General features: G+C 40.2%; 1 protein-coding gene and 1 long non-coding RNA gene across 2 annotated transcripts in view; both read right to left on the bottom strand.

Annotated features, from left to right (window-relative positions):
• Positions 1–941: 941 nt before the first annotated feature.
• The window catches only part of furinb (furin (paired basic amino acid cleaving enzyme) b), a gene marked incomplete at both ends in the record, with an annotated part of 111,779 nt that continues 85,631 nt past the window's right edge, over positions 942–27,089 (bottom strand). The window contains 8 exons of the mRNA XM_083893198.1: positions 942–1,651; positions 10,299–10,427; positions 10,953–11,080; positions 11,354–11,533; positions 12,567–12,684; positions 13,597–13,700; positions 16,699–16,799; positions 21,928–22,140. Coding sequence (XP_083749324.1) covers positions 942–1,651; positions 10,299–10,427; positions 10,953–11,080; positions 11,354–11,533; positions 12,567–12,684; positions 13,597–13,700; positions 16,699–16,799; positions 21,928–22,140 — 1,683 coding nt within the window. The remainder of the gene's footprint in view (positions 1,652–10,298; positions 10,428–10,952; positions 11,081–11,353; positions 11,534–12,566; positions 12,685–13,596; positions 13,701–16,698; positions 16,800–21,927; positions 22,141–27,089) is intronic.
• On the bottom strand, positions 6,551–7,861 carry LOC310930274. The gene is made up of 3 exons (XR_014592893.1): positions 7,602–7,861; positions 6,933–7,038; positions 6,551–6,850 (listed from the first exon to the last, which is right to left on the bottom strand). It is a non-coding gene; the product is annotated as an uncharacterized lncRNA (long non-coding RNA).

Consider the following 27,089-nt stretch of genomic DNA (forward strand, 5'->3'; position numbering starts at 1 on the left):
AAACTACTTTTGTTTCATCTCAACAGCAAACAAGTAGGGGAGAAAAAAAATTCCGTAAAGGTCAGGACACTTTTTTTTTTTCTTTGAAATTTAAATCTAAAACAGTTTTATTCTGCTATAACTCAGTAAGATTTAATAATCTGATATGTCTGTGCTTCAGTGGCAGTTCCCACTGCGGCTTGATTGAAAACAGTGCATCCGCCACAGTTTCCTGCAGGAGGTTTTATTACATTGTCTCAGCGAGCTGCATAAATCCTCGACTTTACCTTTTCTCACTATTAATGAACAGAGGCAGAGTGGAGCTGACGACTGCTGGCTCTGACAGGAGGATGATACACAGAGCAGCCGTGACCCAGTGTTCGCGCGGAGGACAAATCAGATGCTTACTTAATAAAGGCCTGGTCAAAAGGAGCAGTCTGTCCATTTTATGGTTTTGGCTGTGCTTGTTTCACCTCGGTGTACTCGACACAGAGCGATATCATCAGGGTTATTTTGGCTGAAATAAATTTCATGTTCGTTTTTTTGGAAACAGGCAGCGCAGGGAATCTGACGAAGGGTGCCTTTAATTGCTTTAGAGACAATTTAAGAGCTCTGTCCCTCTCTGTGGGATCAATATATATAGACATATATATACGTCTATATATATATATATTTATATTTATATATATATATATATATATATATATATATATATATATATATATACGTCTATATATAGTGGCGGAAATGCATCACTTTAATGAAGTAATTCAATTAATTAAATTTCAACCCAGAGAATTGAGTCAGTAACACCTTAAATTGGGAACAAATCTCTCCTTTATCTGGAACCAACATACTAATCACATAAGATCACCTTAGAAACATGAATAAAAACATGAATGACAAGTGTTTGACTCGTTAGTGTGCTGACACGGCGGCGTCAGCGGGAGACGCAGCTTCCGCTACAATGAGCTGTGCGTCTTGATAAAAGCTGTCCTCTCGCCGTGACCATCCACCTCCTCGCTGTCTGATTCAGACTCGTAGGCGATCATGTCCTCGTCCCCCCACACAGTGGGGATCCCTTTGTAGCAAATCCGCGTCTTCCTCTCCCGTCCTTGGCCGAAGCCAAAACCAAAACCCACCCTCACTCCTCTTGTCTCTGAAAACACAGAGGGCAGTTTGGTCCTCCAGCCTAAAAAAATGCCACCGGAGCGCATTTGCAGTAAAAGGAAAACCCCGATAAAAGCAGCCAGGATGAAGGCACAGCTGAGCACGGCCACCACAGCAGGCAGCTGATTGGATGGAGCTACACTGAGCCCGGGCGGTTCCTCGCCCTCTTGGCTGCTGTCGTCTGCTGCCGCTGGGATCTCCTGCTCTCTCTGGGATGCGTCACCCTGCTGCCCCCCTGCCAGAGGGGATTTACGCTGGACCTGGTTCTGGTGCAGACAGGAGGTGAGGACCAGTTGACTGTGAGGCGGGCAGGACAAGCAGTCCGTAGGTCCGGTGCCGGAACAGGTGAGGCAGGCAGAGTTGCAGGGCAGACAGGCTTGGATTGAGGACAGGTCCACCCAGTTCTCCAGGGAGAGGTTGAGGAGCTGTGGCCCTGAGGTGAAGCCCGGTGGACACAACTTTATGCAACCCTGGAGGAAGAGGGAGAAGCCCGGGCTGCACTCTGGATAAAGAGCGGGAAAAGTAGAGAAAGAGAGAGGGAGAGAGAAATCATCAAACAAAAGAATAATGGCTCCAAAAATAAGGGAGTAATGAAAGTGCTTTCATAGCTTCTGCAGAAGAAAGAACTACAGTGGATATGGTTAATGGTGTGTATTTATATCACTTTTCTAGTCTTGATGGCCACTCAAAGCTGCTTCACACCACAATTTTGCCAGGTAACACTTTACAATAAGGGTCCCTTAATTAACGTTAGTTAGTACATTATTAAGCATTAATTACTGTTTAATAATATATTATACAACATTCATTATTATGTATTACTTAGCATTAGTTACTAATGCATATTACTTGATGCATTAATAAGCAGTTAATTATGTTTATTAGTCAAGGTTAGTAAATAAATTATTAAGCAGTAATACAAGTTTAATATTTAAATTAGTTTTATATATTAGTTTTGTATGCATCATGTATGTCTTCACATTTAAGAAGCTGTAAAATCAGAAAGCTTTGATTTGAATTGTTCCAGCCCTAGTTTGTTCAAAGCAAAATTTGGACACTTTTTTCTGTACTTTTATTGGTGAAATTTTGGACGACATGATATATAGTATGACTTTTTGGTCAAATTTAGAACACGTATTTTTTGGTCAAATTTTGGATGACATGACTTTTTGTGGAGGACATGCTATAGTATGACTTTTTGGTCAAATTTTGGACGACATGCTATATTATGACTTTTTGGTCAAATTTAGGACGACAGGCTATAATATGACTTTTTAGTCAAATTTTGGAAGACCTGCTATAGTATGACTTTTGGGTCAAATTTTGTACAACATGCTATAGTATGACTTTTTGGTGAAATTTTGTACAACATGTATGAGTTTTTGGTCAAATTTTTGGTCAAATTTTGGACAACATGCTATAGCATAACCTTTTGGCCAAATTTTGGACGACATGCTTTCGTATGACATTTTGGTCAAATTTTAGACGACATGCTATAGTATGACTTTTTGGTCAAATTTTGGACGAAATGCTGTATTGACTTTTTGGTCAAACATAACACATAACATACCATAGTTTGTCTCAAGGGACTTCAGCGGGTTGGCAACATCCTCTGTCCTTAGACCTTTTTTGCCCAAAATGTGACCAAAACGTCACACTGTACTATGTCGTCGACCTCAATGTCATACTACACTATTTCATCCAAAATCGGTAACATTTTTTGAATTTTATTTTTTTTGCCTAAAATGTGACCAAAACGTCATACTATACTATGTCGTCGACCTCAATGTCATACTACACTATTTCTTTCAAAATCTGACCATTTTTTTGAAAAAAAAATGTTGGTCCAAAATTTGACAAAAACGACATAATAATGTCATCCAAAATCAGAAATTTTTTTGAATTTTTCTTTTAGCCCAAAATGTGACCAAAACGTCATACTATACTATGTCGTCGACCTCAATGTCATACTACACTATTTCGTCCAAAATCTGACAATTAAAAAAAAATATATATTTTTTGTCCAAAATTTGACAAAAACAACATACTATACTATGTCGTCCATAATCGGAAGTTTTTTGAATTTTTTTTTTTTTGCCCAAAATGTGACTAAAACGTCATACTATACTATGTCGTCGACCTCACTGTCATACTACACTATTTCGTCCAAAATCTGACCATTTATTTGAAAAAATAATTTTGGTCCAAAATTTGACAAAAACAACATACTATACTATGTCGTCCAAAATCGGAAGTTTCTTTGAAATTTTTTTTTTTGCCCAAAAATGTGACCAAAACGTCATACTATACTATGTCGTCGACCTCAATGTCATACTACACTATTTCGTCCAAAATCTGATCATTTATTTGAAAAAATAATTTTGGTTCAAAATTTGACAAAAACAACATACTATTCTATGTCATCCAAAATCGGAAGTTTCTTTGAATTTTTTTTTCTTAGCCCAAAATGTGACCAAAAAGTCATACTATACTATGTCGTCGACTTCAATGTCATACTACACTATTTCTTTCAAAATCTGACCATTTTTTTGAAAAAAAAATGTTGGTCCAAAATTTGACAAAAACGACATAATAATGTCATCCAAAATCAGAAATTTTTTTGAATTTTTCTTTTAGCCCAAAATGTGACCAAAACGTCATACTATACTATGTCGTCGACCTCAATGTCATACTACACTATTTCGTCCAAAATCTGACAATTAAAAAAAAATATATATTTTTTGTCCAAAATTTGACAAAAACAACATACTATACTATGTCGTCCATAATCGGAAGTTTTTTGAATTTTTTTTTTTTTGCCCAAAATGTGACTAAAACGTCATACTATACTATGTCGTCGACCTCACTGTCATACTACACTATTTCTTTCAAAATCTGACCATTTATTTGAAAAAATAATTTTGGTCCAAAATTTGACAAAAACAACATACTATACTATGTCGTCCAAAATCGGAAGTTTCTTTGAAATTTTTTTTTTTGCCCAAAAATGTGACCAAAACGTCATACTATACTATGTCGTCGACCTCAATGTCATACTACACTATTTCGTCCAAAATCTGATCATTTATTTGAAAAAATAATTTTGGTTCAAAATTTGACAAAAACAACATACTATTCTATGTCATCCAAAATCGGAAGTTTCTTTGAATTTTTTTTTCTTAGCCCAAAATGTGACCAAAAAGTCATACTATACTATGTCGTCGACTTCAATGTCATACTACACTATTTCGTCCAAAATCTGACCATTTTTTTGAAAAAAAAGATTTTGGTCCAAAATTTGACAAAAACGTCATACTATGTCGTCCAAATTCAATTTTTTTTTTTTTTTTTTTTTTAGCCCAAAATGTGACCAAAACGTCATACTATACTATGTCGTTGACCTCAATGTCATACTACACTATTTCATCCAAAATATACTATGTAGAACGTCATACTATACTATGTTGTCCAAAATGTGACCATTTTTTGAAAAATAAAATTTGGTCCAAAATTTGACAAAAACGACATACTATACTATGTCGTCCAAAATCGGACAATTTTTTTGAAAAACTAATTTTTGATCCAAAAACATCATACTATACTATGTAGAATGTCATACTATACTATGTCGTCCAAAATGTGACCATTTTTTGAAAAAAAAAATTGGTTCAAAATTTGACAAAAACAACATACTATACTATGTCGTCCAAAATCTGACAATTCTTTTGAAAAAAATTTTTTGGTCCAAAACTTGACAAAAACGTCATACTATACCAGGGGTCACCAACCTTTTTGAGTCAGAGAGCTACCTTAAGGGTAAAAAATAATATGGAGGGCTACCATATAATATTTTTTTGTTTGTTTACCATTTAAATGATTAATATTATGCATTCAACTGCATACGCATTCATTCCAGTGCTTACTCCTAACGATAACCAGTTTTTATAAACAATATCAAAGATATTTTACTGACAGATCATACGGATACATGCAAGTGAGGTGAAGTGAAGTGAGCCCGCGGGCACCGTATTGGCTGCCTGCGGGCTACCAGGTGCCCGTGGGCACCACGTTGGTGACCCCTGTACTATACTATGTAGAACGTCATACTATACTATGTCGACCAAAATCTGACCATTTTTTTGAAAAAATAATTTTGGTCCAAAATTTGACAAAAACGTCATACTATACTATGTCTTCCAAAATCGGTACTCAATTTCCTTGTAATGGCGCTTTTCCACTAGCTCCGGGCTACACGGCACTGAGCGACACGACACGAAACGGCACGGTTTAGTTGTGTTTCCACTACAGAGAACGTACCTTCTCAACGTGGGCGTGGTTATCACAACACGGCTGCAACCCGGCTGCGCGAAACTGCTATGACGTCTTATACGCGAGACACACACGCATATAAACAATGACGGACGTGGACTCGTTCTGTTGCTCGGTCTGTGGCATTTGTTCACACACAGAAGAGAAGATCGCCAGAAAAAGCTACAGGCGGCAAGAAGAAATACTGTGGAGGAGTACAGAGAAGTTTGGGAAGTCATACATCATGAAACTGAAGATGAGATGTTACGAGACGACGAGTGAGGGTAAGCTAATATAGTTGCTATCGCTAACTAGCTCATATACAGTACTGTGCAGAAACGATGTTGTTTTTTTGAGTATGTAATACTCATGCATGTCTTGAACCAGAAACATTAATTAAGGTTCCACTCCAGTATTAACAGAGTTGTGTTATTGTTCAAGTGTAAGGGTCGATCACACTAAATACTGGACACCTGTAGAGGATGTTTTTTTTAAAACAACAAAAAACTGCATACATATATTCTGATTGTGTTCCAGTATGGTGAAATAGAAATAATGATCCTCTATTGTCATTATAGCAACAATCTAATGGTGGCCTCAGACTTCTACATAGTACTGTACAATTGTACAGCGTAGTAATGACCGAAAGCAATCTCTATTTTTGGTAATCTGGTATTAACGTAAGCATGCTGCCTGTGTGTTTCAGATGGTTCTGTCACTCCTGAAAAGGAATGACTGATGTCCAGCTGGTGAAATCCATGGTGGTGATGACCTGCTGTGCTCTGCATAACCTGTGTGAAAATCATGGTGAGACCTATGACACTGAATGAGATGCACACACAGCAGCTACAGTGGTTGAACCTGTGGTGGCAGTGGCACAGGGTGTAGAGGATGGCAGAGATGTAGGTGAGGGCCTGATGTGTCACTTGTTGTGAATTTGTAAAATGCTTTATTATTGTACTGTTTTTCACTGAATTACAAATAAAAGTTTGTACTTTCTGCAGAGATGTCTCCTTTTGTCTGTATACGTTTTGTTTGTAAAGGCTGCCACAATTAAAAGAAAAGAAATACGCATGACGTAATCACATAAGTCACATTGTTGTTTATTCAAACAAAAAAACACAGCAAACCAAAGTTAAATTGCACAGCAAATCAAATAAACTGTACATAGGTGGTGGAGTCCTAGGACAGGAGGGAGGAAATAGGTCGCATGCTCCTGCCACCTATTGCCTGGACAAGCTGCCCAATCACTCAAAGGAATGCGTGGTTGAACGCAGCACTCTCGTGATGTGGCGGTTACGTTGTGTCCGGTTCCACTCCTGCTACTGAACATCTTCCACCTGAAGCTCTGCGAGGACAGCTGTGTGCTTCTTTTTCTCTTCCCTACATAACACTATAGAGAAGAGAAAAGGGGTTATTAATCAAACCATTAAGGAAATACACAAATGCTGTAAATCATGTTTATTATTTCTTACCAGTTGCACAGATCTGTGGTCTGTGGCGAAGTTGGTGCCCCCGATAACGAAGCAGCTGATGGCTCTGCTGGGGTGGATGAACACTCCTCACATATGGAATGGGATTCTTGAACAAAAGAAGTGTATACATACGCTGTAATTACACGCATAACAATATATATATATTCAGCCACAGACTGAAACACCCTAAATGAAGGAGCTTTATCATTATTATTATCCTTTATTCCTCCCTGCAGCTGTTAGCTCTCAGTAGACAACATATAACCAGGCTCCTCATCCCATGTGCAATATACTGTCTTTTTGCAAAAGTGTAATATAGACATATAATATCCGATGCTCATTCTCTGTCTATAATGTAAATATAGAACCCATACTGTATATTCTGGTCTAGTCTGTTTTAACACGCAAAGACAAAACGTTACACGGTAGTAAGTCTAATTCATGACTTGTACAAATCTGGTTTCTTTTACAGGTTTACGTAATGTTTTGTTGTAGGTTGAGCACCTAATAGCGACATTGCTAACTAGCTAGCCAACTACGTTGTCTCGTGTAAACAGACGGACAGAGATTACCGACACACATGATGTTACTTTTATAATGTCTTGTTTAAGCGAGTTTATTCTCAGCAGTAGTTAAACGTTGCTCTTAGGCTGAAAATAAAAAACTTACCGTTGGCGTGTGCAGAGTTATTGGAGTTGCTGTGTTACGCCGTGAGCGGACATCGACTCCCGGCAAGACCTGCTCGTTACGGGCGGCTCCGTCCAGCTCTCTGTATTTTGTCGTCTCCGATTAAACACAGGACAGTCTGGACCTCGTCGTTGGACCATGGAGTGTTCTTATGCAGAGTCGCCATGTCGAAGTATTTGCGCGCTACTATTTTTCGAAAAATGGTGAAATAGACTCCTGCATCCTGTATTTTATGTCGCGCTCATGACGCACCCAGTGACGACACTTCTGGCCAATCAGTTACCGGCAGTTTTGACCAATCAGCGCATAGTACCTGCGCATAGTACCGGCACCACGAATGGAACCTCACCACCGCAGGTACTAAAAATAGTGCCGAGTTCCAGGTACTACGCTAGTGGAAACACTCGCTAAACCGTGTCGTGTAGTGTAGTGCCGTTTAAAGTCGGGCCGGTGGAAAAGCGCCATAAGAGTCTTTAGATTAAAGCGTCTGCTAATGGTCAAACTTTGGACCACATGCTATAGTATAACTTTTTGGTCAAATGTTGGACCACATGCCATTGAATGACTTTTTGGTCAAATTTTGGACCACATGCTATTGAATAACTTTTTGGTCAAATTTTGGACACTTTTCATTTGACTTATTTGGTCAAATTTTGGACGACATGCTATAGTATGACTTTTTGATCAAATTTTGACCACATTTCCAGGGTTGCAATGCACCTGCGTTGGAGGAAGACCGATCCCTCCAGTCATTGTTCATGCAAAACCATGTACTGCAGGACTCGGAAAATGACAACGACTGAGGTAAAAAGACATGCGCAACTAGTATGGGTGGAAACTCATCATTATTTAATTATCAAATTATTATAATAAAAAATCATGTCTGTGACATGCTTTTGTCAAAATACCTTAAGGATTAAGCACCACAGCAGTTCAATCACCCTGCCAAAACAGCCCTGTTCAGAACGCTTGGTTTTGAGTGCCTGTCTCTTTCAATGCAAATGAGACACAGCAAACTACGTCAGCATCACTGAGGCTCCAGCAGCTAACAGCAGTCAGCATATAGAAAAGCGATCATTTTACGACTCCAGCCAGCACATTGCCATCATATATAAAATGTATCCACTGGACATGTAAATCCTCTGATGGTGGAAGTTTGTGTAGAACTCTGTGCTGCACTGTGCAGCCAAGAATAAAACACTTTGCGGGCTTCCGCTCTTCCGGATACTATTGCCCTCACCTGCACTCTTGCGTTTTTTAGGGACAAAGTGGAGCTCCACGAGACAACAATTCCAGGAATGTCTCATTGTGACATCATTGAGAACTGCACAGTCATTTATCAAATGAATTTATCACATCATTTCCATCATTTCCGATGCCTGTGTCTCAAAAGGCCTTGAAATCAAGTTTGTAAAACATAAAACATAAGTTCGACTCAGTGGCGCACTGTGCTGACCCAAAGACCCAGTTTTAATGACTGCATATACACAAACCCTTTCACATGACTTCATAACTAAGGATTGTCGGCTTTCAGCAGTGCTGTCCTAAATGAACCAGACTCCTCTGTTAAATATTGCGATTTTAGAAATGTCTTTTTAACTGATCTAAAATTCTGCATTGTTCAGTCTGATTCTTGTGTTGGGCGTCGCACTTGTGACCCATGAGTCTGTTGATTTGCAGTCCGTTGTCTGTTGACATTTTAGTATCGGCTCAGCTCGATTGGAACCTTGTCAGAAGCAGGTACTAAAAAAAAGCACCAGGTACCAGATACTATCACTAATAGAAAAGCAAAAAGAAAAACAGCAGAGCTGTGTAGTGCTCGAACTGTGTAAAGGAAAAGTGCCACAATGGTCAGACTACAGTTTGCAACAGAGGACTCCTCTGCTCACTCCACCAGAGAGGATGTGGTCGTCAACAAGCCTGTCAAGTTGTTCCCATGGATACTACTATTCATTTAGTCTGGAAAACCTTTGTCACGTAAGATGATGAGCTGTTTGTTTGTATCGTGAGCTTCTGTTTCCTAACGTGAAAAACATGTTGGGGTATATATTTGTCAGCTGACCTTTGCCTAACATACACATTTACAGTGAAGGCTTGTTCTATGGCCAAATGTTTACAACAGCTACAATGTTATATAAGATGGAAAAATCTGATGCAAACCACATAAATAAAAACCTGTATTTTTAAAACAAATCTTTTTGTAAATCAAGGTCACATGGATGCGGTAGCAAAAGGAATATGTTGTCATTTTCTGTTTATTAATCCTTGAATGCTTTCATTGAAGTTGTTGACAAGTAAATGAAAGTGTTGCCACTAACAAAAAGGAAAAAAGGCTGAGAGCAAACAGAATGAAGCTTTGGACCACGTCTTCCTTCTCAGCATTTGTTCACAACATAGCACCTCCTGCACTAACACAGGTTTAATCTCCCCGCCGCTCCTCCAATGCTTCCCACACTCAGATTCAAACTAACATGACATATGGTCATGTGCATATTCATCGTGGAAGTGGGCAATCTGTATTCGCCACACTCTCTTCCTCAAGTTAGAATAAGGAACGCAGCATGAGCCCAGAGACTGTTTTGTGACAACTGTGCGTCAGCGCCAATACAAATGAGCTCATTCTGCTTCAGTGGCTCCCATTTGAAGTTAATGTGTCAGAGGATGCACGAATGAGCTCACCAATACAGATCTGCTGGGCGTCAAAGGTCTTGCAGCTGTTGTTGGAAGGTCGGGGAAAATCGGACGACGAGGGGTTGACGACGCTGGGTCCACTGCCCCACAGGATGAGGGTGAACTGCTTCAATACACCTGAAGGACAGGGAGACAGAGAGAGGAGGGAGTGTGACGAGGTGGAAGAAAATATCAATTTAGCTCTTCACAGAGAAGGTAACAGTGGCTGGGATGAGGACATATGGGGAGGTGGGGTAAAAGGAAAGCAGAGAAAGAGACGTGTTTCCATCCCATTTCACTCCCACTGCTCTGTGTGAACAAAACGACAGGAAACATCAAGGACTAACAAGAACTCTATGTGACAATATGCTACAATTTGCTTTATGGAAGACAATGCAGACCGCCTGTTGAAAAGGAGAAGAAAAATCTCCGGATACATAAGTTTTCACAATCAAAAGGTTGCCAAGGTTACAGAAGATTCAATCTCTGCCCAGCAGCTATTACATTTTAATCTGGATGTATCTATGAGGGCCCGTCTTGCTGCTTCCAAACAAGCAGCCACTACAGAACGAGAAAAAAGGGACGAGAGGATTTTTTTAGAGAAAAAAAAATATGCAAGCTGGTGACTATGCTATGCAAGTAATCATGGTTGAGTGCCGTTACCGTAGTCATGTCCATTAGCCGCGACATTTTCAATTTCCAGCGTCCATTCACCCTGAGGATCCTCGTCCCACGAGTGGGTGGTCATGAAAGCCCAGTTGTTGAATCCCTCGGAGGAAAAGTCATTGGGCCTGAATAATAAAAAAAGAGGAGACAGACATGTTGTTTGTGTGATATATTCTGTATATGTACAAATGCAGTGTTTTTTTTCCCAGGGAGTGTACTTGTGGGAGTGTTTGTGCACAAGTGGAATTGAGTCTGACAAAGGCAGGAGGAAAGGAAAAGACGAAGCGATCAGCACCAGTGTGTGAGTGTGTGAGAGAGAGAGAGAGAGAGAGACAAAGTGAGATTTATATGAGGGTTCGACTGTTAGTGTGTGTCTAGTGGTGTGTTATACTGTGTACCTGGGGAACAGCAGGGTGGAGCGTGTGCCCAGTGGGCTGATGAGATGAATGGCCAATTTTCCTCTCTGGTTGTGGGAGAGAGTGAGGCGAGCCTGGACGTGTTCCAGAGAGCTGACATACTCGGGCCGTCCCCAGCAGGCATCCACGCTCTTGCTGAACACCAGCTTGTTTCCGATGTCTCTGCAGGGTTTGACAAGTGGAGGAGAGAGTAGTTAAAGTGTGGCTGCAAAAAAAAAGAAAGAAGAGGATGCACACAACAGCGATGTGCTTACAACATAGAAGTGATCGAGGTGACATCTGTCAGGCTAAGCAGGGTGAAAGAAGAGCAAGTGCTCATAAAGAGATTTTAGTCCCTGTTCAAACCTGGTATTAACATCCATCTTGAGAAAGCTGATGATAAGTGGATGGTGATAAACACAAATGTTCACACCTACCCAGCATTAGCATAAATCCAGGATAATGACACATGGGTATCAGAAAAGATAATCCTTTATTAGTCCCACTATAGGGAAATTTATGAGGGGAAAAAGCACTAAAAAAGAAATGTAGGAAAAGTGAAAGAAATAAATGAAGTTAAGCCACTATGGGAGGCGCAATCTCAAAGGAAATGATTCTGTCTGTTGGTGTGAGTGATAAGTAGATTACTAGCGTGATCAGCGTCTACTCACGCTGCTGTAACATGTAAAGAGATTTCCATTATTAGAAAACAAACAACATGTGTTGATCAGTTTTATTATTACAACAGTAAATGCAGATAAATCAACAGGAGCCAAGGAATGTAAAAATTCTGTAAAAAACATGTTTGGTGTCCATTCAGACCTGTACTTGATTTATGAGGTATTTTTGCATAGTCGGTATGTTACATACAGTAGACACAGATTTCAGTACGCTGCCTGTTCGGAGAGGGAGACAGGAGACACATTTTAGGCAATTATTTGATGTGACTAGGGAAAGTATAGAAACCATGGTGTAGCCCTGTGCAACAGCTGTCAGGGTTAGCATGGTAAACCATTGAAAAAATATTACAAATGTAGCGTACAGTAAAAATTTTATTGGCAGTTCACATACATAACACAGACCTTAGAACCCTAACTATCCCTTTAACATTTTACCACTTCTTCAGATCATTGAGGACGGACATTAAAACCAGGTCTGAACAGGGACTTAAACTCACTGCAGTTCACACACAACAGCTCGTGGTCACACTTCTAACCTTGGCTCTTCTAGCATGGTGTGAACACACTGATGCTGTGGCCCCACTGTTGTCCAGTTCTGTGCCATAGCCACCATAGCACTGGCATCCAGCATCCCATAACCATACGAATGACTCACTGTGAAGGAAAGGAGGGATTAATGGCAGGTTAGTAGATGGTGGTGAAACCAGCAATAAACTCTTTACGCTAATAATGTGGTTTCATATTGACTCATCTGTTCTTGTATGTGTTGTGTTCAGACTGTCCACTAATTACAAGTGATCAAAATAAATTTGTGCGTCCAGACATGACCAACGTATTTTCGGGGGTTATTTTGTAATGACATAGGTGTATCCAGGTTTGTGTCAGCAGTTCCGACACTGGTTTTGCCGTTGTTGTGGTGGTGTGTTATGATAAGAACGACGCAAAAGACAAAGCTGATCTGATCAGGCAGAACATTCAAACTGAAACAAATGTGAATCACATTTTAAATCAACCCCAAAATGTCCAAACTTTCAAAAACCAATCAGCATGAAATATGCATAAAAAAAGCATTAAAAAAATAAGTTCTGATGTTTTATTCTGGCCTATGTGGCTGGTGAGTGCACTTCTACATGCTAATGACCAACTGGCTGAAATGTGTGACATGCTGTGATTGAGAGAGCACTGTGCAAGCAAAGAACTAATGATTTAGGTGTAAAAACAGAGCAGGCAGTAAGCATATTTGCAGATTATGCTTACTGCAAACATTAATTTTTTTTTTTGCTGAAACTGAAGTATTAGTCGGTGTGGATTTGAGCTCCTGAATCTCTCTGTTTAACATTTTTACAAAGCCCCTTCAAGGATGGGTGATGCAAATGAGCATCTGCTGTATGCACTAAAATACTTGCATCATACAGCTGTTTTCAGTTTGTCTAAGGACACTGTATCAATCACTATTAAATAAACCATGAAATAAATACATTATTTATTTATTGTGCTACATCAACTGCTCGGGGCACAAATACAACAGCATATATAGCATACAGCAGAGAATAATACTGTCACTACCTCTGCGTCCAACTCCATTTGTCTTCCAGTCTCCAGCGCTGAGGTATCTGGGCTGGGACGTTCTCACTACCAGGTGTTGCATGTCCCTCCAGGTCAGGTTCATACTGCAGGATGAAAAGCACAGAAACCATATTGACTTTCTGTCATGTAATAGCTCAAGATATTACTTTCTGCATTACGCACATTATGAGAAAAGTCAGGTCTCCACGACCTCAACTTTATGACAAAGCAGCAGAGGAAATGGTATATGGAGGAGGCCAAGAGTCTGCAGACAGACCTGAAATATGATCCAACTAAGCATATATATATATATGGAGGAGAATATCCTTACATTTATGAAACATTACACTGAGATGTAGAGGAAGCCCTGAGGGACATGTCAGTCAACCATAACAAAGATATGGGCTAACATTAAGGTTGAACACCGCATAAAACATTGGTATTAAAGGTACATCATAACCTATTGAGCTGAAAGGACAAAGAACATAGTAAAACACGGAGGACTGAGTTCTCTGTAATGATGGTTTCTAATGAGGCCTGGGATATTGGGTACGGGGAGGGGATGGTGTCAATAAAAGCCTAATAAAATGTTCTCTTTTTTCTAAAAGCATTTGTCCAAGCTGCCTTCAGGTGACCAATGAGAGAAAATCCACTCTGCGAGTTAAGATAATCAAACCATGAATCACGCTGCTTACACTGCTTACACAGTGGACGGAAATAGAAACAATGTGGCCCATCACCTCCACCACTCTGCATCAGCATTCACATCTCACATCACCTTCCTCCAGGGTGGAGAAAAAAATAAATAAATCAGTCAATGTCACCTCAGCCAGGAGTGAATAAAACACCCTCCGAAATACTCTACCTATTAAATGATTCCATCTCTGTTGATTCCCAGTATGTGTGGTCCCAGTCTGATAGACCAGCTACCTTGCTATTACCACAGTCTGTCAGGAGGCGTGCGTCTGTATGTGTGTGTGTGTGTGTGTGTGTTTCAGAGGTGGTGTTAGGGTTGAAAGTGAAAGATAGCCAACATGTTGTAAACCACCACTCTGTCAGTCAATTCCCCTTCTCTGATGATAGGAGAAGTGACAGTGCAGCGATAAACTGGGTTTGTATTTGTTCCTGAACTGACACCGGGGGCTGTGAGGTGACACCGTCAGCTCATGTGGAAATGAGGAGAATGATGCAGTGCAGACTACTGCTGCTGACTTAACGTAAGGGATGGGACGATAATTCTAGGGAAAATTGTTAAAATGTTACACCAATGATTAGAAAATACTGTCTAGCTCACAACATATAGTCTTAGTCATTTATTTGTAGGTGCCAAAAGGGGGAAAAAATACTATCTTGATTATTTTTTTTGGATGATGATGATAATGAAAATTATATTAATCATTAAAAATGTGACTTTAACTGTCTGAGTTATAACCTGCTCACATATTTTACCAAGGGATACAATGTTTAAGTAAAATAGCTCTTATTTTCTTTAAACCTTAACATTCAAAGAAAAATTCAAAGACTTATAATTGAAGTGTGGAAAGATTGAATTCTGGGTAAGCATTCAGATTCAGAAGCAAGAGCGACTATTACAACAATTCAAAACCTTAATTGTTGGGTTGGTGTCGCCATGTTTTCTCCCTATTAGCATAACCACGCACGCCTAACCTGTGTGGCAGGGAGGACACTAGCGCGAGAGGTCATGTGATCAAGTAGGCCCACTTTGGTCATGTGACACTGAATCCTGCTCACTGCTGCAGCAAGGACTGCTTCTGCTGCACACATTCTGAAAAATGTGTGGTGATTTAGTGCACTTATTATAGGTTCTTTTTTTTTTCGCAAAGTCGTGAACAGACTTGATAATGTCAATTTGCAGTTCTTTAAATCAACCGTTACAAGATTATCTCAGACGATATATCTTGGCCACCCGTAGCCTGCAACGACCTTTTTGTAACATTAACACATTTTGTAAAATCTTTTGGCCACAGAACTATTTTTTTTCAATGTCAGTAAGATGTTTTTGTGTCATTTTGTAACATTAGTAAACACTCGGTCACGTCTATATTTGTGCACATTTTCTCAAGACCATGAACCAAATGAAGGAAGAGGATGGAAAAAAATGAAAACCAAAAACATTCTGAAGCATATTTTATCGTAAAAATGTCACAAATCAAAATCATTTTGCTCGGGGCAATCACAGCACCAATCACAAAGATCCTGCACACTGTCCAACTTTCATCAGATATATTGCTGCAAAGTTTCCTTGCCGAGACTGTCCTCAGACCTGATGAATGTTTTTGTTTACTGCTTTTTGCTATTTTACGCATCTGTCCCTGAAAATAGATGTGCTGAGTTAAGTGTCATTTTGTGTTTTGCGTCAGGGCAATCATGACAGGAAATGTTCATATTCGCTTCGTGCTTTGTGTTCAACACACAAGATTCTAGTGAAGATATCAACCATAATAGCGAACAACAGACAGTGTGAATGAAACATTTGGGTTCTGACACTTGGAGTTCAGACTGAGCAATACTGAGACACTGTTGAGCATAAAATCTCCATTATCAGCCCATCAGGTATTCAGATGTCTATCTGGGCTGCAGCTTATTTGTCCTGCTTAATTAACAGCTTATCACAGGCTTTGTTTGCAGAAGAAAATAATTCTAGACATGGATTTACGCAAGCACCAGCACCAAGACAGGACTGCACAAACAAACACACACCTGAGATTTGCAAGCACACAGTGAGGTTAACAACCAAAAACAGTACATTCAAGCATCTGTCTTTCTGTCTGTGATTTTCTTGACAACCACTCATCTCATTTTCAAACATGACGTGTTGCTAAGGAGAAAGAACAGTGCTAAAAGTGAACCGTTTTGGATGAGTGGTATGTTTTAACCTGCTCTTGTTGTGCGAGAAAGTACAAGCTCCCAGTAAAATCACAGAATGCTGTTTTATGACATTGTAAATACAATTAAAAATAACCAATTACTATCCTCATGCTGAAATTAAATTTTAATCCCTTAACTTTTGTGATTTTCTAAAGCCAAGGTGCATTAACTACACAATTAGGAGTAGGAGGGTGTGTTGTTGCTCTCACTCACTTTGCCTCCAGAGCCAGAGCGATGATCCCAGCAGCCAGTGGGGCTGATGCAGATGTGCCCGTGTGAGAGTCTGTGCATTTATGCCTCAGGTCTGTGGTCACCTTGGAGACGGGAGAAAAGAGAGAAGGGCACAAAACCCCAAAAGGAGAAATATGGTTAATATGACACATTGGGTTTCCCAATTCCAGTGTGAGGAAAGTCATAGGGAGAAAGAGGTTGAGTGTTAAGGCAAGGGAGGACTGGGGACAGTGGGAGCTCTGCCAGCAGCAATTAGATATGAAGGAGGAGGAGGAGGACGAGGTGGAGGAGAAGGAGGAGAGAATGGACAGGTAGGTTTAGTCTCAGGCCTGTGGATCATTGCTAGAGGGTTGAAGCTGGGGCACTGAATGTCAGCCAAATCAGCCCAGCCAGGTCTGATTTTGTGGTGAGACAGTACGAAGCACTCTACGTATTCCTCTGCAGTGCCACAGAGTTAATGAGGCCTGTCTGGGTCACAATGAGGACACATCAGAAATGACAAAGGAGCCAGAGGGTGAGCCAAGCTGTGAAGGTTAGGGACAGATTCTTGGTTTACAAGTGTTTGCCTGACAGACTGTGGCACTAATGGTCATCATCACAAATCTACATGTCAGAGGATTAAACAAAGGGAGGGCAGGTGTCTGCACTGGCCAACTGTTAGATTTCAGAATTGAATAAAACACTTTTAAGCTGTCGCATTAGATTTATTGCCGTCCCTGTACTCAGTGACTGAGATGATTGTTCTATTAATCAATCAAACAGAAAGTCGTCATCTCCTTTAAAAGTGAAGTTATCAGTGACATTATTCATAAAGAATGAATTGGATGATTTCATCTTCTTAAGTTACATTGTGTTATGTGCTTCACAGTTAATGGGTTTTTGTATTGTATGTGAAAAAAACAATCAAAACAAAACAACCAATAACATAAATAAATGGTACTCATTAAAATACACACACAGCAACACAGAACCAACTTTGTAATTTTCTTCTTTTATTTTCGCAAATAGCTATATTTTTCTTTTTTGCAGGTGTGAACTTGTGACATTTTTTCTTGCTGCACAGTGACACACACAGTTGCAGATTTACTGGAACAAAATAGAGTTTTTCTTTGACTCTTGTTGGCAAACGCCATAATCTAAAACAGGTGCTCTTAACCTCAGGCAAGGGACCAGTACCGGGCCTTGGGCTGAGCTGAACTGAGCCAAGAAAATCTGTAGGAAACTAGCCTAAAGCATGTTGTTATGTAACAATTTCCTTATCTAAAGGGAACTTATATTAATTTTAAAATGACTAAACAAACAAGGCAGACTGTCACCATGCTATTTCATATATGCATCCTAAATTATACACCGTCCATTGGCAGCAATGCATCTCCATCTCCGCATTAAGACAACATAGAAAAATAAATATTAAACTGCTGTTGAAGTGCTGCTTTGTGAGTATAAGGTAAGGATGGGAACAGCTGCTGAAGCAATTTCCTCAGATCCTGTGGGCCAGACCGTCTCATTAACAATGATGTGACTTCCTGCAGGTGATGAAGGCTACAGACCCCGATTTTGGAGACAGCCTATGACCTTTTATATAAGTATAAGATTACTATACAACTGTTGTCCAGGCCTTACAGTTGAAAACAAACAACTGACACAAGGAAACACAATAGTTATGTAAATCTTAAACAAGCAAATAACAAACAATTGGTTGCTATTTGTTTACTTTACTTGCATACTTCACATGGGACTGAGGAACATATACGCTGCAACAATGGGCTCAGGCATTTCTCCCAGCTATCGTTCTCCAAGCGCATATGGTTTGATTGTGTTTACCCACAATGCCCTGCGTTGTAGTCCACGTCCTGCTTTTGGTTCACTTGAAGAGAACCGAGATCTATGTTTTTAGGCGGACCAAAGTTCGCTCCATTGGTGTGGATCGGAGTTCGGTTGCAACAAGAACATTCACGCCTCCCCAAACTAACTGGACTTTCCGAGCAAACAAAGTGGAATTTGATTTAGAAGGGCTGGTGTGAATGCACCCTGAGACAGAAAAGGCTCCAGTGCCTTGAATATCTACAATGCTGTCAATCAAAACAAAAGATTGAAAGATGTTGTCACATTTATCCAATCACTGTCTCGCTCACTGTAGAATAAAAACGCTATTTTGTGCCGTCTCATAGAGAACCATTGAAGCTGAGCTTCTACTGGTTTTAATGCGCCTCGCTGCTGTGAGAACCCATAAGATTATCTATGATAAACAGCTGAACAAACTCGTCTAGAAACTAGAATAGTATAGCTGACATTTAGTAATGAAATGTAAATACAACAGTATTGACTATTTCTTTTATGAAGTTTTAGAGGAATCCGAGCTTCCCTTGCTGTCATAGAGCAATCGCCTCTGCTGTAAAGGTCTCATTTTCTCGTGAAACAAAAAAAGCCAACAGTAACAGAAGTTCTGGACAAAGGAATACTGTGTCAAACTCAATGCTACGACAAATTACAGCTTCTGACTGTTACAGTAAAGGGACCATACAAAGCCACTGCTCGCCTGTTTGTTTGCCTGCAGCAGTGTAGCTTGGGGAGAAATGGTAGATTTGTGGTTGTTTCATGTTTCTTTGTCACCCGAGGCAAGTGTGTATTCAGCTGACAAGCAGTGTGAAGAAAGAATGTGGCAAGTCCACATTTTGTCATCTTTCCTCACTGTAAAGTCACACATCAGTCACTGTCTGATTCTGACAGTTGGATGCCTGTTTGATGCATGTTGGATTTTTGTTATGTAACACATTAGGTGTTTTTGCTTATTAGAATAGGAAGGGGTTTTGTTGTATTCATTATGATGGGCTCCATCTGTATATACTGTAAATGTTCTGCCTTCATCACATATATAAAGGGTATCATATACAGTAGTGTAGGTTCATTTATAAATGTAACCTGAATCATATTTCAAACATGTCTTTTTGGAAACAGAGTTGTGATTCATTTTAAATATAACATTTTGTTTACTTCCTGTGGTCACAACTTCACAGAGGAGGACTGAAAAATGGAGCCGTGAGAAGAGTAATGTGAAAGAGAAAAACTCTTTAGAAAAAAGTGCCAAACTCAGTGACAAACTAAAAACAGGTTTGCAGCTAAGAGCAAGCAGCAGAAGTTGATGGAGACGAGACAGGTGCACATAGTCTCACATGATGTGTGGCTACCATACAAATAAGTGGTGCGTTAAATTAAAGATGGCATACAGCATCAGCATTTATGAGCAGGACACTTTGCTGTTTATTGGTCTCTCAGCTGAAGCAGCAGCAAAACAGTTTACTGCTGGAGGTAAAGAGGAACCTCAGCAGCAGCAGCAGCAGCAGCAGCAGACATGAGCCCTGCAACCACCAGAGAGAACAGGAAGCATCGATTTAGGGTAGAGTTCACTGGGACACGATAGTAGAGAGAGAGAGAGGGGGATCATGTATTATTTCGATGTCATGTGGAGAACATTAATTTGTTTTATACTTGCACACAATTAAAAATAATTGAAGGTAGTGTTAAAAAGTCTCAGTCATAATTCCCTCGCCTCTTCAATGCCACCATGCTTGAGATTATAGTGTCTTCCGTGTCCTCGGAACACATGTACGAGCAGCCCACCTGAGCCACCTGATGCTTTACATGGGAGAAAACGTAAGTTCTGACCTTTGAATTTACAGTTTGTTGGAGGAATGGAAGAATTAGACTGAAGCTTTGTTGATTATTACCCTCGGTGCACTGCTCTCAGCCACAGAGGTACAAACAATGTGTCGTGGCCACACGCTGTGCTCAGTGCAGATTAACAAACAATGACAACAATGGAACTGTCAATCATTCACGAAAAACACCCTCCAGAATAAATGTCAGCCTTGTGATAGTGTATATAAATTATCATGCTGATAATCACTGCATCTTTATTTATAATTCCTGTATTAACATTATTTGCATATTCCACTTATGTTGTTTTGATAGCTATATAAAACAGAACAATTCATTCAATCTACATGTGGTGAAATTATCTATTAAAATTGTAATTGTTTTTTTTTTATTGTCAATCAAAATTATCTCTGTTAATTGTATTTTATTTAATTAACCAGCAAATTAACATTTATGTCACACGTTCATGACTGTATTTGTCGTTAGTTGATTAGTTCCATGATGAACGGTACCTTACACATTGTTTTTTTCATTTTTGTGCAGCACACACGCAATGTACTGCGGTAAAAATACTACAAAGTGGATAAATTGACTCATGTCTCCTCCTTCATTAAACAGGCTCTTAAAAATGTCAGCATCGACTTGTCGACTGTTATACACCTAGCCCTCTGTGTGTGTGTGTGTGTGTGTGTGTGTGTGTGTGTGTGTGTGTGTGTGTGTGTGTGTGTGTGTGTGTGTGTGTGTGTGTGTGTGTGTGTGTGTGTGTGTGTGTGTGTTATGTGTGTGTGTGTGTGTGTGTGAGAGAGAGTGAAAAGTGAGATGGTAGCAGGTCTAATCAGCTCAGGTGGTTGATAAACACGTTTTTGCATCTCAGATGTTGAAGATGGACTGACTTTCATAAAGATTTAAAAGGGTGCTAACATCAAGTCACTGCGATTCTATAAAGCTTGTTGTTTATAATAGCGTGTGCATGTGTGTGCATATATAGGAGTATAACATGATGTAGTGAGGGACTCATAACTAGGATGTGCACCAGCAACCACAGCACCCACGTACCATGTGAAAAGATGCAATTAATCATGATTAGTCACAGCAAATTCTGCAATTGATATATATTTAAAAAAAATAAAATAATTTGACTAATCCATTTCATACATATATTCATGTATTCTATTTTTTATATGTAGTGTGGTTAGTTTTAATGAATATTTTTCATCATTCTAGTCCTGCATGATATACGAAATTATTATACAGAACAGTGATGTTAAATATTTATGTCTTTTCTATTGCTTGTGGGGAAATGGGATTAGACGCAGCCTTACAGCCACTCTTATTTCAAATGGATTATTATTGTCACAAATCATTTGTGGGATTAAGGTCTTGCACCCAAATCTTTTTCAATGTAAAGGGGGAAGATAGTGTGTGGAGAGGTTGTTTACTATGTTTGCACTTCTTACAGAATCAAAGTGTAAAACAACCCAAGACAGGATCAGGGATATATTGACAGTGTGTGTGTGTGTGTGTGTGTGTGTGTGTGTGTGTGTATATGCTCACTATTTGTTTCTCTCCTGGGTTTCCGGAGCTGAAGGTGGAGGCAAGTGTGGAGGAGCAGGGCTCACTGTACCATGGCACGTTGCCGGACTGTGTGGTGCTGCTGATGGACAGAGTGTAAATGCTGTTGGTGTATCCGTCGCAGTTACAGTTGTCCTGCTCTCGTCCACCATTACCCGAGGCCCACACAAAGATGGATCCCAGTCCGCTGCGTCCCTGTGGTACAAAAACATACGGTGTGTTCATATAGATGTAATCCACTTATGTTCACAAGGGGAGAAAGAGGGAAAAAAACGGGAGAAGAACGAGAATGAAGTGAAGTGTGAAGTATTGCCTTTAACAAAGACATTGTTCTTAAACGCCTTGTCGTTTATGTGCTCTCTTCCAGAATGACTGAACCCCTGAAAGAATCGCACTTATGAATACATCATAATGACACAAGGACATTACTGTGACAGAGCATCAGATAAAAAAATATAAGAAATGTAATTACTAAATCTGCGCAAGCTGAATGCAATTTAGGGGCCTGATAAATGACAACATGACATCTGCCAGCGTGAGACTGCATAATATGATTGTGAAATATCAAAAATACATGAAACTTACATTTAGTCTACTTTGATCTACACAGAACATCTGGAGTGGTTTATGACTCAATACAACTATACTGAACATTTTGGTAAGGCAACAAAGCATGTGATTTGTCAACTCAAACACATTTCGAACATTAGATTGGAGGCAGCCCATGGTCAAGAGGACAGGAGTTGGGCATGTAGCTGGTTTAATCCAGGGATGGGTCAAGGGCTGAGGTGCCCCCGAGCAAGGCACCCAACCCCCCATTTCTCCCTGGGCACAGATATGTGACGCCCACTGCTCCTATGCCCAGGTTGTGTGTGTTCACTACTGTTGTGTAACGAGGATGGGTTAAATAAATGCAGCGGACAATTCACTATCACTAAGTGCTGTGTGTGTGTGTGTGCAAAAAAATCCAAGATTGTTATTTTTATTTTAAGACACAAACCCATTTCTCTTGTATTTGTTGGACTGTCACTGAAAATCAAAGCTCTTACAGAACGCAGCTGTTGTGGTGCTCACGAGTTGTAGAGAACCTGTGGACATTTTCTCCGTTTTGGCCTCCCGCACTTGTTTCCTCTGACCTTTAGAATCAATTTTTAACTTTTGCTGCTTATTTTAAAGCCATGGGTCAGTCTGCTCCCTACACTGCTGACCTTTGTCTGTGGGCAATCGGGCTTTTGTTGTACAGATTCCACAGCTGAAAAACAGCATCTGAGTGGAAAATGAAGTCATGTTTCCTTGTTGCATTGCACTTTTCTTCTTGTATATAAGATCATTTTTGGTGTTTTGTTAGTCTTCATTATTTCTTTGAGCGGTTCTTTTTACTGTGAGTGTTTTGTGAGATCTTCATCATAAAAGAATTAAGAATTAAAATGTAGTCACAGCGCAGGCTTCTATTCACTGTTTTCATTGCACAGTTTTCTTCAAACGTTATCAAATGAAGTTGAATTTTTCATCAAAGCGTACACGCTGTGATCCAGGAGCTGTGAAGTTCAGAATAAAAATGTAAGATTAAAACTTTTTTTTAATCACTTTTCTACAGTTTGACCCATTGTGGGCAGGAAACATTCAGTTCACATAAGAAAACAAGTTACCAAGACATGCATACAGTATGGTGAAAAAAAGCGCTAAAAGAAAGTGGGACACCATTCTTACATCCCACATACAGAGCAGTAATAATAATACAGTTTATGGCAAGACAGAAATTAATATGATGTAAGAGATGAGATGCATGCACACTGTTTCACCCACAGATACATACAACAATACAGGAGGGAGCCTGAGGAGCCTACAGGGAGTGTTTCATACTGTATATTCACTGTTATTTCTGCACACACACCAATTAGTGATAGTGAATTTGACCTCTGCATTTAACTTAAAGGAGACATATTATTATGCAAAATCAACTTTTTATATTGTATGCCATGTTTTTGTGGTCTCAGTCTTACGAATCTCCGCTTTGTCCCTAAAAAAACACGATATTGCAGGCGATGGTAATACTATCCGGAAGAACATAAAGCCCAATTTATACTCCTGCCTAAAGTGCTCTGCGTAGGTTACGTAGAGCCCTCTGCGCTGATGCAGAACCTGTCGCAGAGCCTCTGCGTTGTCTCCGACTGCACAAAATATTTTTTTAAGTGTCCGTCACTCCTTCAAGGGACAACCGAGACGGCAAGAGCTGCGATTGGTCCTCAGGACAGGCCGAGCTAAGCTGCTCTGTGTCGGCCACTGTGCGCACCGATCGTCCACAGAGGCGGAGCTGATCAGCACCGACAACGTCGCTGCCAAACCATAAATATGTCATATCATAGCCAATTTCTCGCCTCAAATTATCTTAAAACTGCGTTCCGTGACACAGAAAAGTGAGAAACGGCCACTGTCTCAACAACAACAGTCTTTCTCTCTCTTTCTCTCTCGGTCGCCATTGCTCACTGTAGCCAGAAGCACAACAACCTTGCGCAGCGACCCCTACTGATCGGGCGGGAAATTGCAGCGCGTATCTGTCACCACGAAGCAGAAGTATGAAGGCTCGAGGGGTCTCCGTGGTTACGCAGTTGGATAACGCATTAAGCAGTCGGAGAAGTATAATGTGGCCTTAAGTCCGTGAAGTGTTCTATTCTTGGCTGCACAGTGCAACACAGAGTTTTAGTTCAATTATTGCACACATTGGCATTGTTTTTAATATGCTTATGCTTATGGTCATTCAATCTATTATCTGATCTAGATTTTTTTGGGATGGATTAAATTGTTGAACCTGGAACTTACCAAATGAACTTGAGGCCAGATATTAGAAAATGTGGCATTATGTTTGTCTGGGCAATGTATACCTACTATACCCAAATCAGTGCTCCTGACTAATAACCACTCACATTTTTATCTCTCCCACTGCCCCACACACAAAGGAAAGAACTAAACCATGAACCCAAGATCGATACACCGCTGCTCCGCGAGTTGTTTTCATAAATACTCTTCCACTGGACACACAACGCTGTCTGAATTGTAATGTATCAACACTACAGCCTTGAAGCTTTGCCTAATACTGCTAAACCTCCCAGCCCAATGTATGACCTGACTCTGCCTTTGCTGCAAGTTACACAGGTCAGAGACCATCACTTCATTACTGGGGGTTATCTTAGTGCCAGGAGAACTCGAGCTAAATCAAAAGTCTGGTTCAGCTGTAGTTATGCTGGTTTTCCCCTTAGTAACACAAGGACATGTGGAACATTTTTATGTGATAAAATGAGACATTGATTCAACTGCTTCAACAAAAAATGGCATTTTCATTAATTTTCGCAGCAATTACCGTGGCCTTTGAATGGAACTATGGTTATGCAACAGTGAAAGCTCATCTATTTCTATTGTCGCTCATCTTATGTTCATTGTTTGGCTGCTGCACTGGCTTATTTTTATGTCGCAGTGCTGACATACAGTTTACGGCTTAAATAATATGTCATACTCTCTCAAACTCTCAACTTTTACTTCGAGTTAGAAACAAAGTTTTGATCCAGTGTGAATCTTCCTCGGGTCAGAATGAGTGAATCAATTAAATGCCAAGCAGAGGAGGTGATATAAATATCCTGTTGTTAAAAAGAGAGAGTATTATCATTTTTTTACCCTTCAGACTTAAACCCCAAAAGGTCTATATCATGATAACATCACTATGGAATAAAACACTTGCTATAAATTGGAGGATTTTGTATCCATTGTCTGACATCCATTGTTTAATGGGTCACATTTACATGGCAAAACAGACACACAACTAGGGATGTTAATGATGAACTATTAGTCATTTAAATGCCATTAGGAATTCAACCGATAATGAATTTATCAATTATTAAGCAACATCTGTTTCCTTTTGTCTGTATTTAATTTCTCTGTAACTCACATGCACACCAACCAAAGCCCTGCCGTTTGCGGAAGAAGAAAATGGCTGAGGTGACTTGAAGCAGCTTTTAAAACACTTGTTTTCAAATGCAACTAACAGGTGACACAGGAGTAAAAAAAAAAACTTCCTCCATTACAAACTCTCTTGTCTGGATGTAAACCGTGTTGACTTGTCAGAAGCAAATGCACCACTTTTCCTCAGCTTTGCAAAGTTAATATCTGTGGGGGCGCCGCAGAGCTCATGTGGTAGAGCTGGCGCCCTCCTAGGGCTAAGGGCCTTGCAGTGACCTGGATATGATTCCACCCCGTGGTCCTCTGCTCGGCAGTTGCTCAATGTTTTATTAGGACTACATAAATTATGTGTTGCAAATGTACATTTTTAACTCGTTAACACCTAAGCCTCAAAATGTCCCTTTTTGCCAGAACACTTAGAATTTTCAACACCTGGCTAAAAGAGCTTATTAACAGTTTAAAAACAAGAAAAACAAACAAAAAAGCACTAAAACATACTTCCAACAGAATGTTTATAGTATAAAATTCTATGGTCTCTGCTCCGTTTCTCCACTGCTCTGAGTGTGTCAGTGAAATCACCCTAATAACCACATGGTTGGTTTTGACTTGCAACTTCTCAGCTTTTAAATACTATTTTGAATTTTTCTGATAGCACAAACTGCTGCATAATTACGGTAATGCAAAGAGCACTTGCCCAAGCGATATGCCCAAGCGATATGCCCAAGCGATATGCTCGGTATTTCACAGAGGAGGAGGTACGGCACCAGCTGAGCCGTTGCAAGCCCAGCAAAGCTCCAGGGCCTGATGGCATCCCAGCCAGGGTGCTTAAGATCTGTGCCATGGAGCTCTCTCCAATACTGCACTCACTTTTTTGCCAATCTTACCGGACTGCCACAATACCCATACTATGGAAAACCGCCACCATAATCCAAGTACCAAAGAAACCCAGACCCACAGAACCTAACCACTACCGCCCCATAGCCTTAACACCCATCATGATGAAATGCCTGGAGAGACTGCTGCTGAACATCATTCTCCCACTTGTCACCCCACACCTGGACTCCCTCCAATTTGCCTACAAGGCAAAAAGAGGCACAGAGGATGCTGTGGCCTGTCTGCTGCACCTCCTCCTCCAGCACCTGGACTCCCCAGGCAATTTCGCCAGGATCCTTTTCGTGGACTTCAGCTCCGCC

Source organism: Microchirus variegatus, assembly GCF_963457635.1.
Source record: "Microchirus variegatus genome assembly, chromosome: 8".
NCBI classification, from domain to species: Eukaryota; Metazoa; Chordata; class Actinopteri; order Pleuronectiformes; family Soleidae; genus Microchirus; species Microchirus variegatus.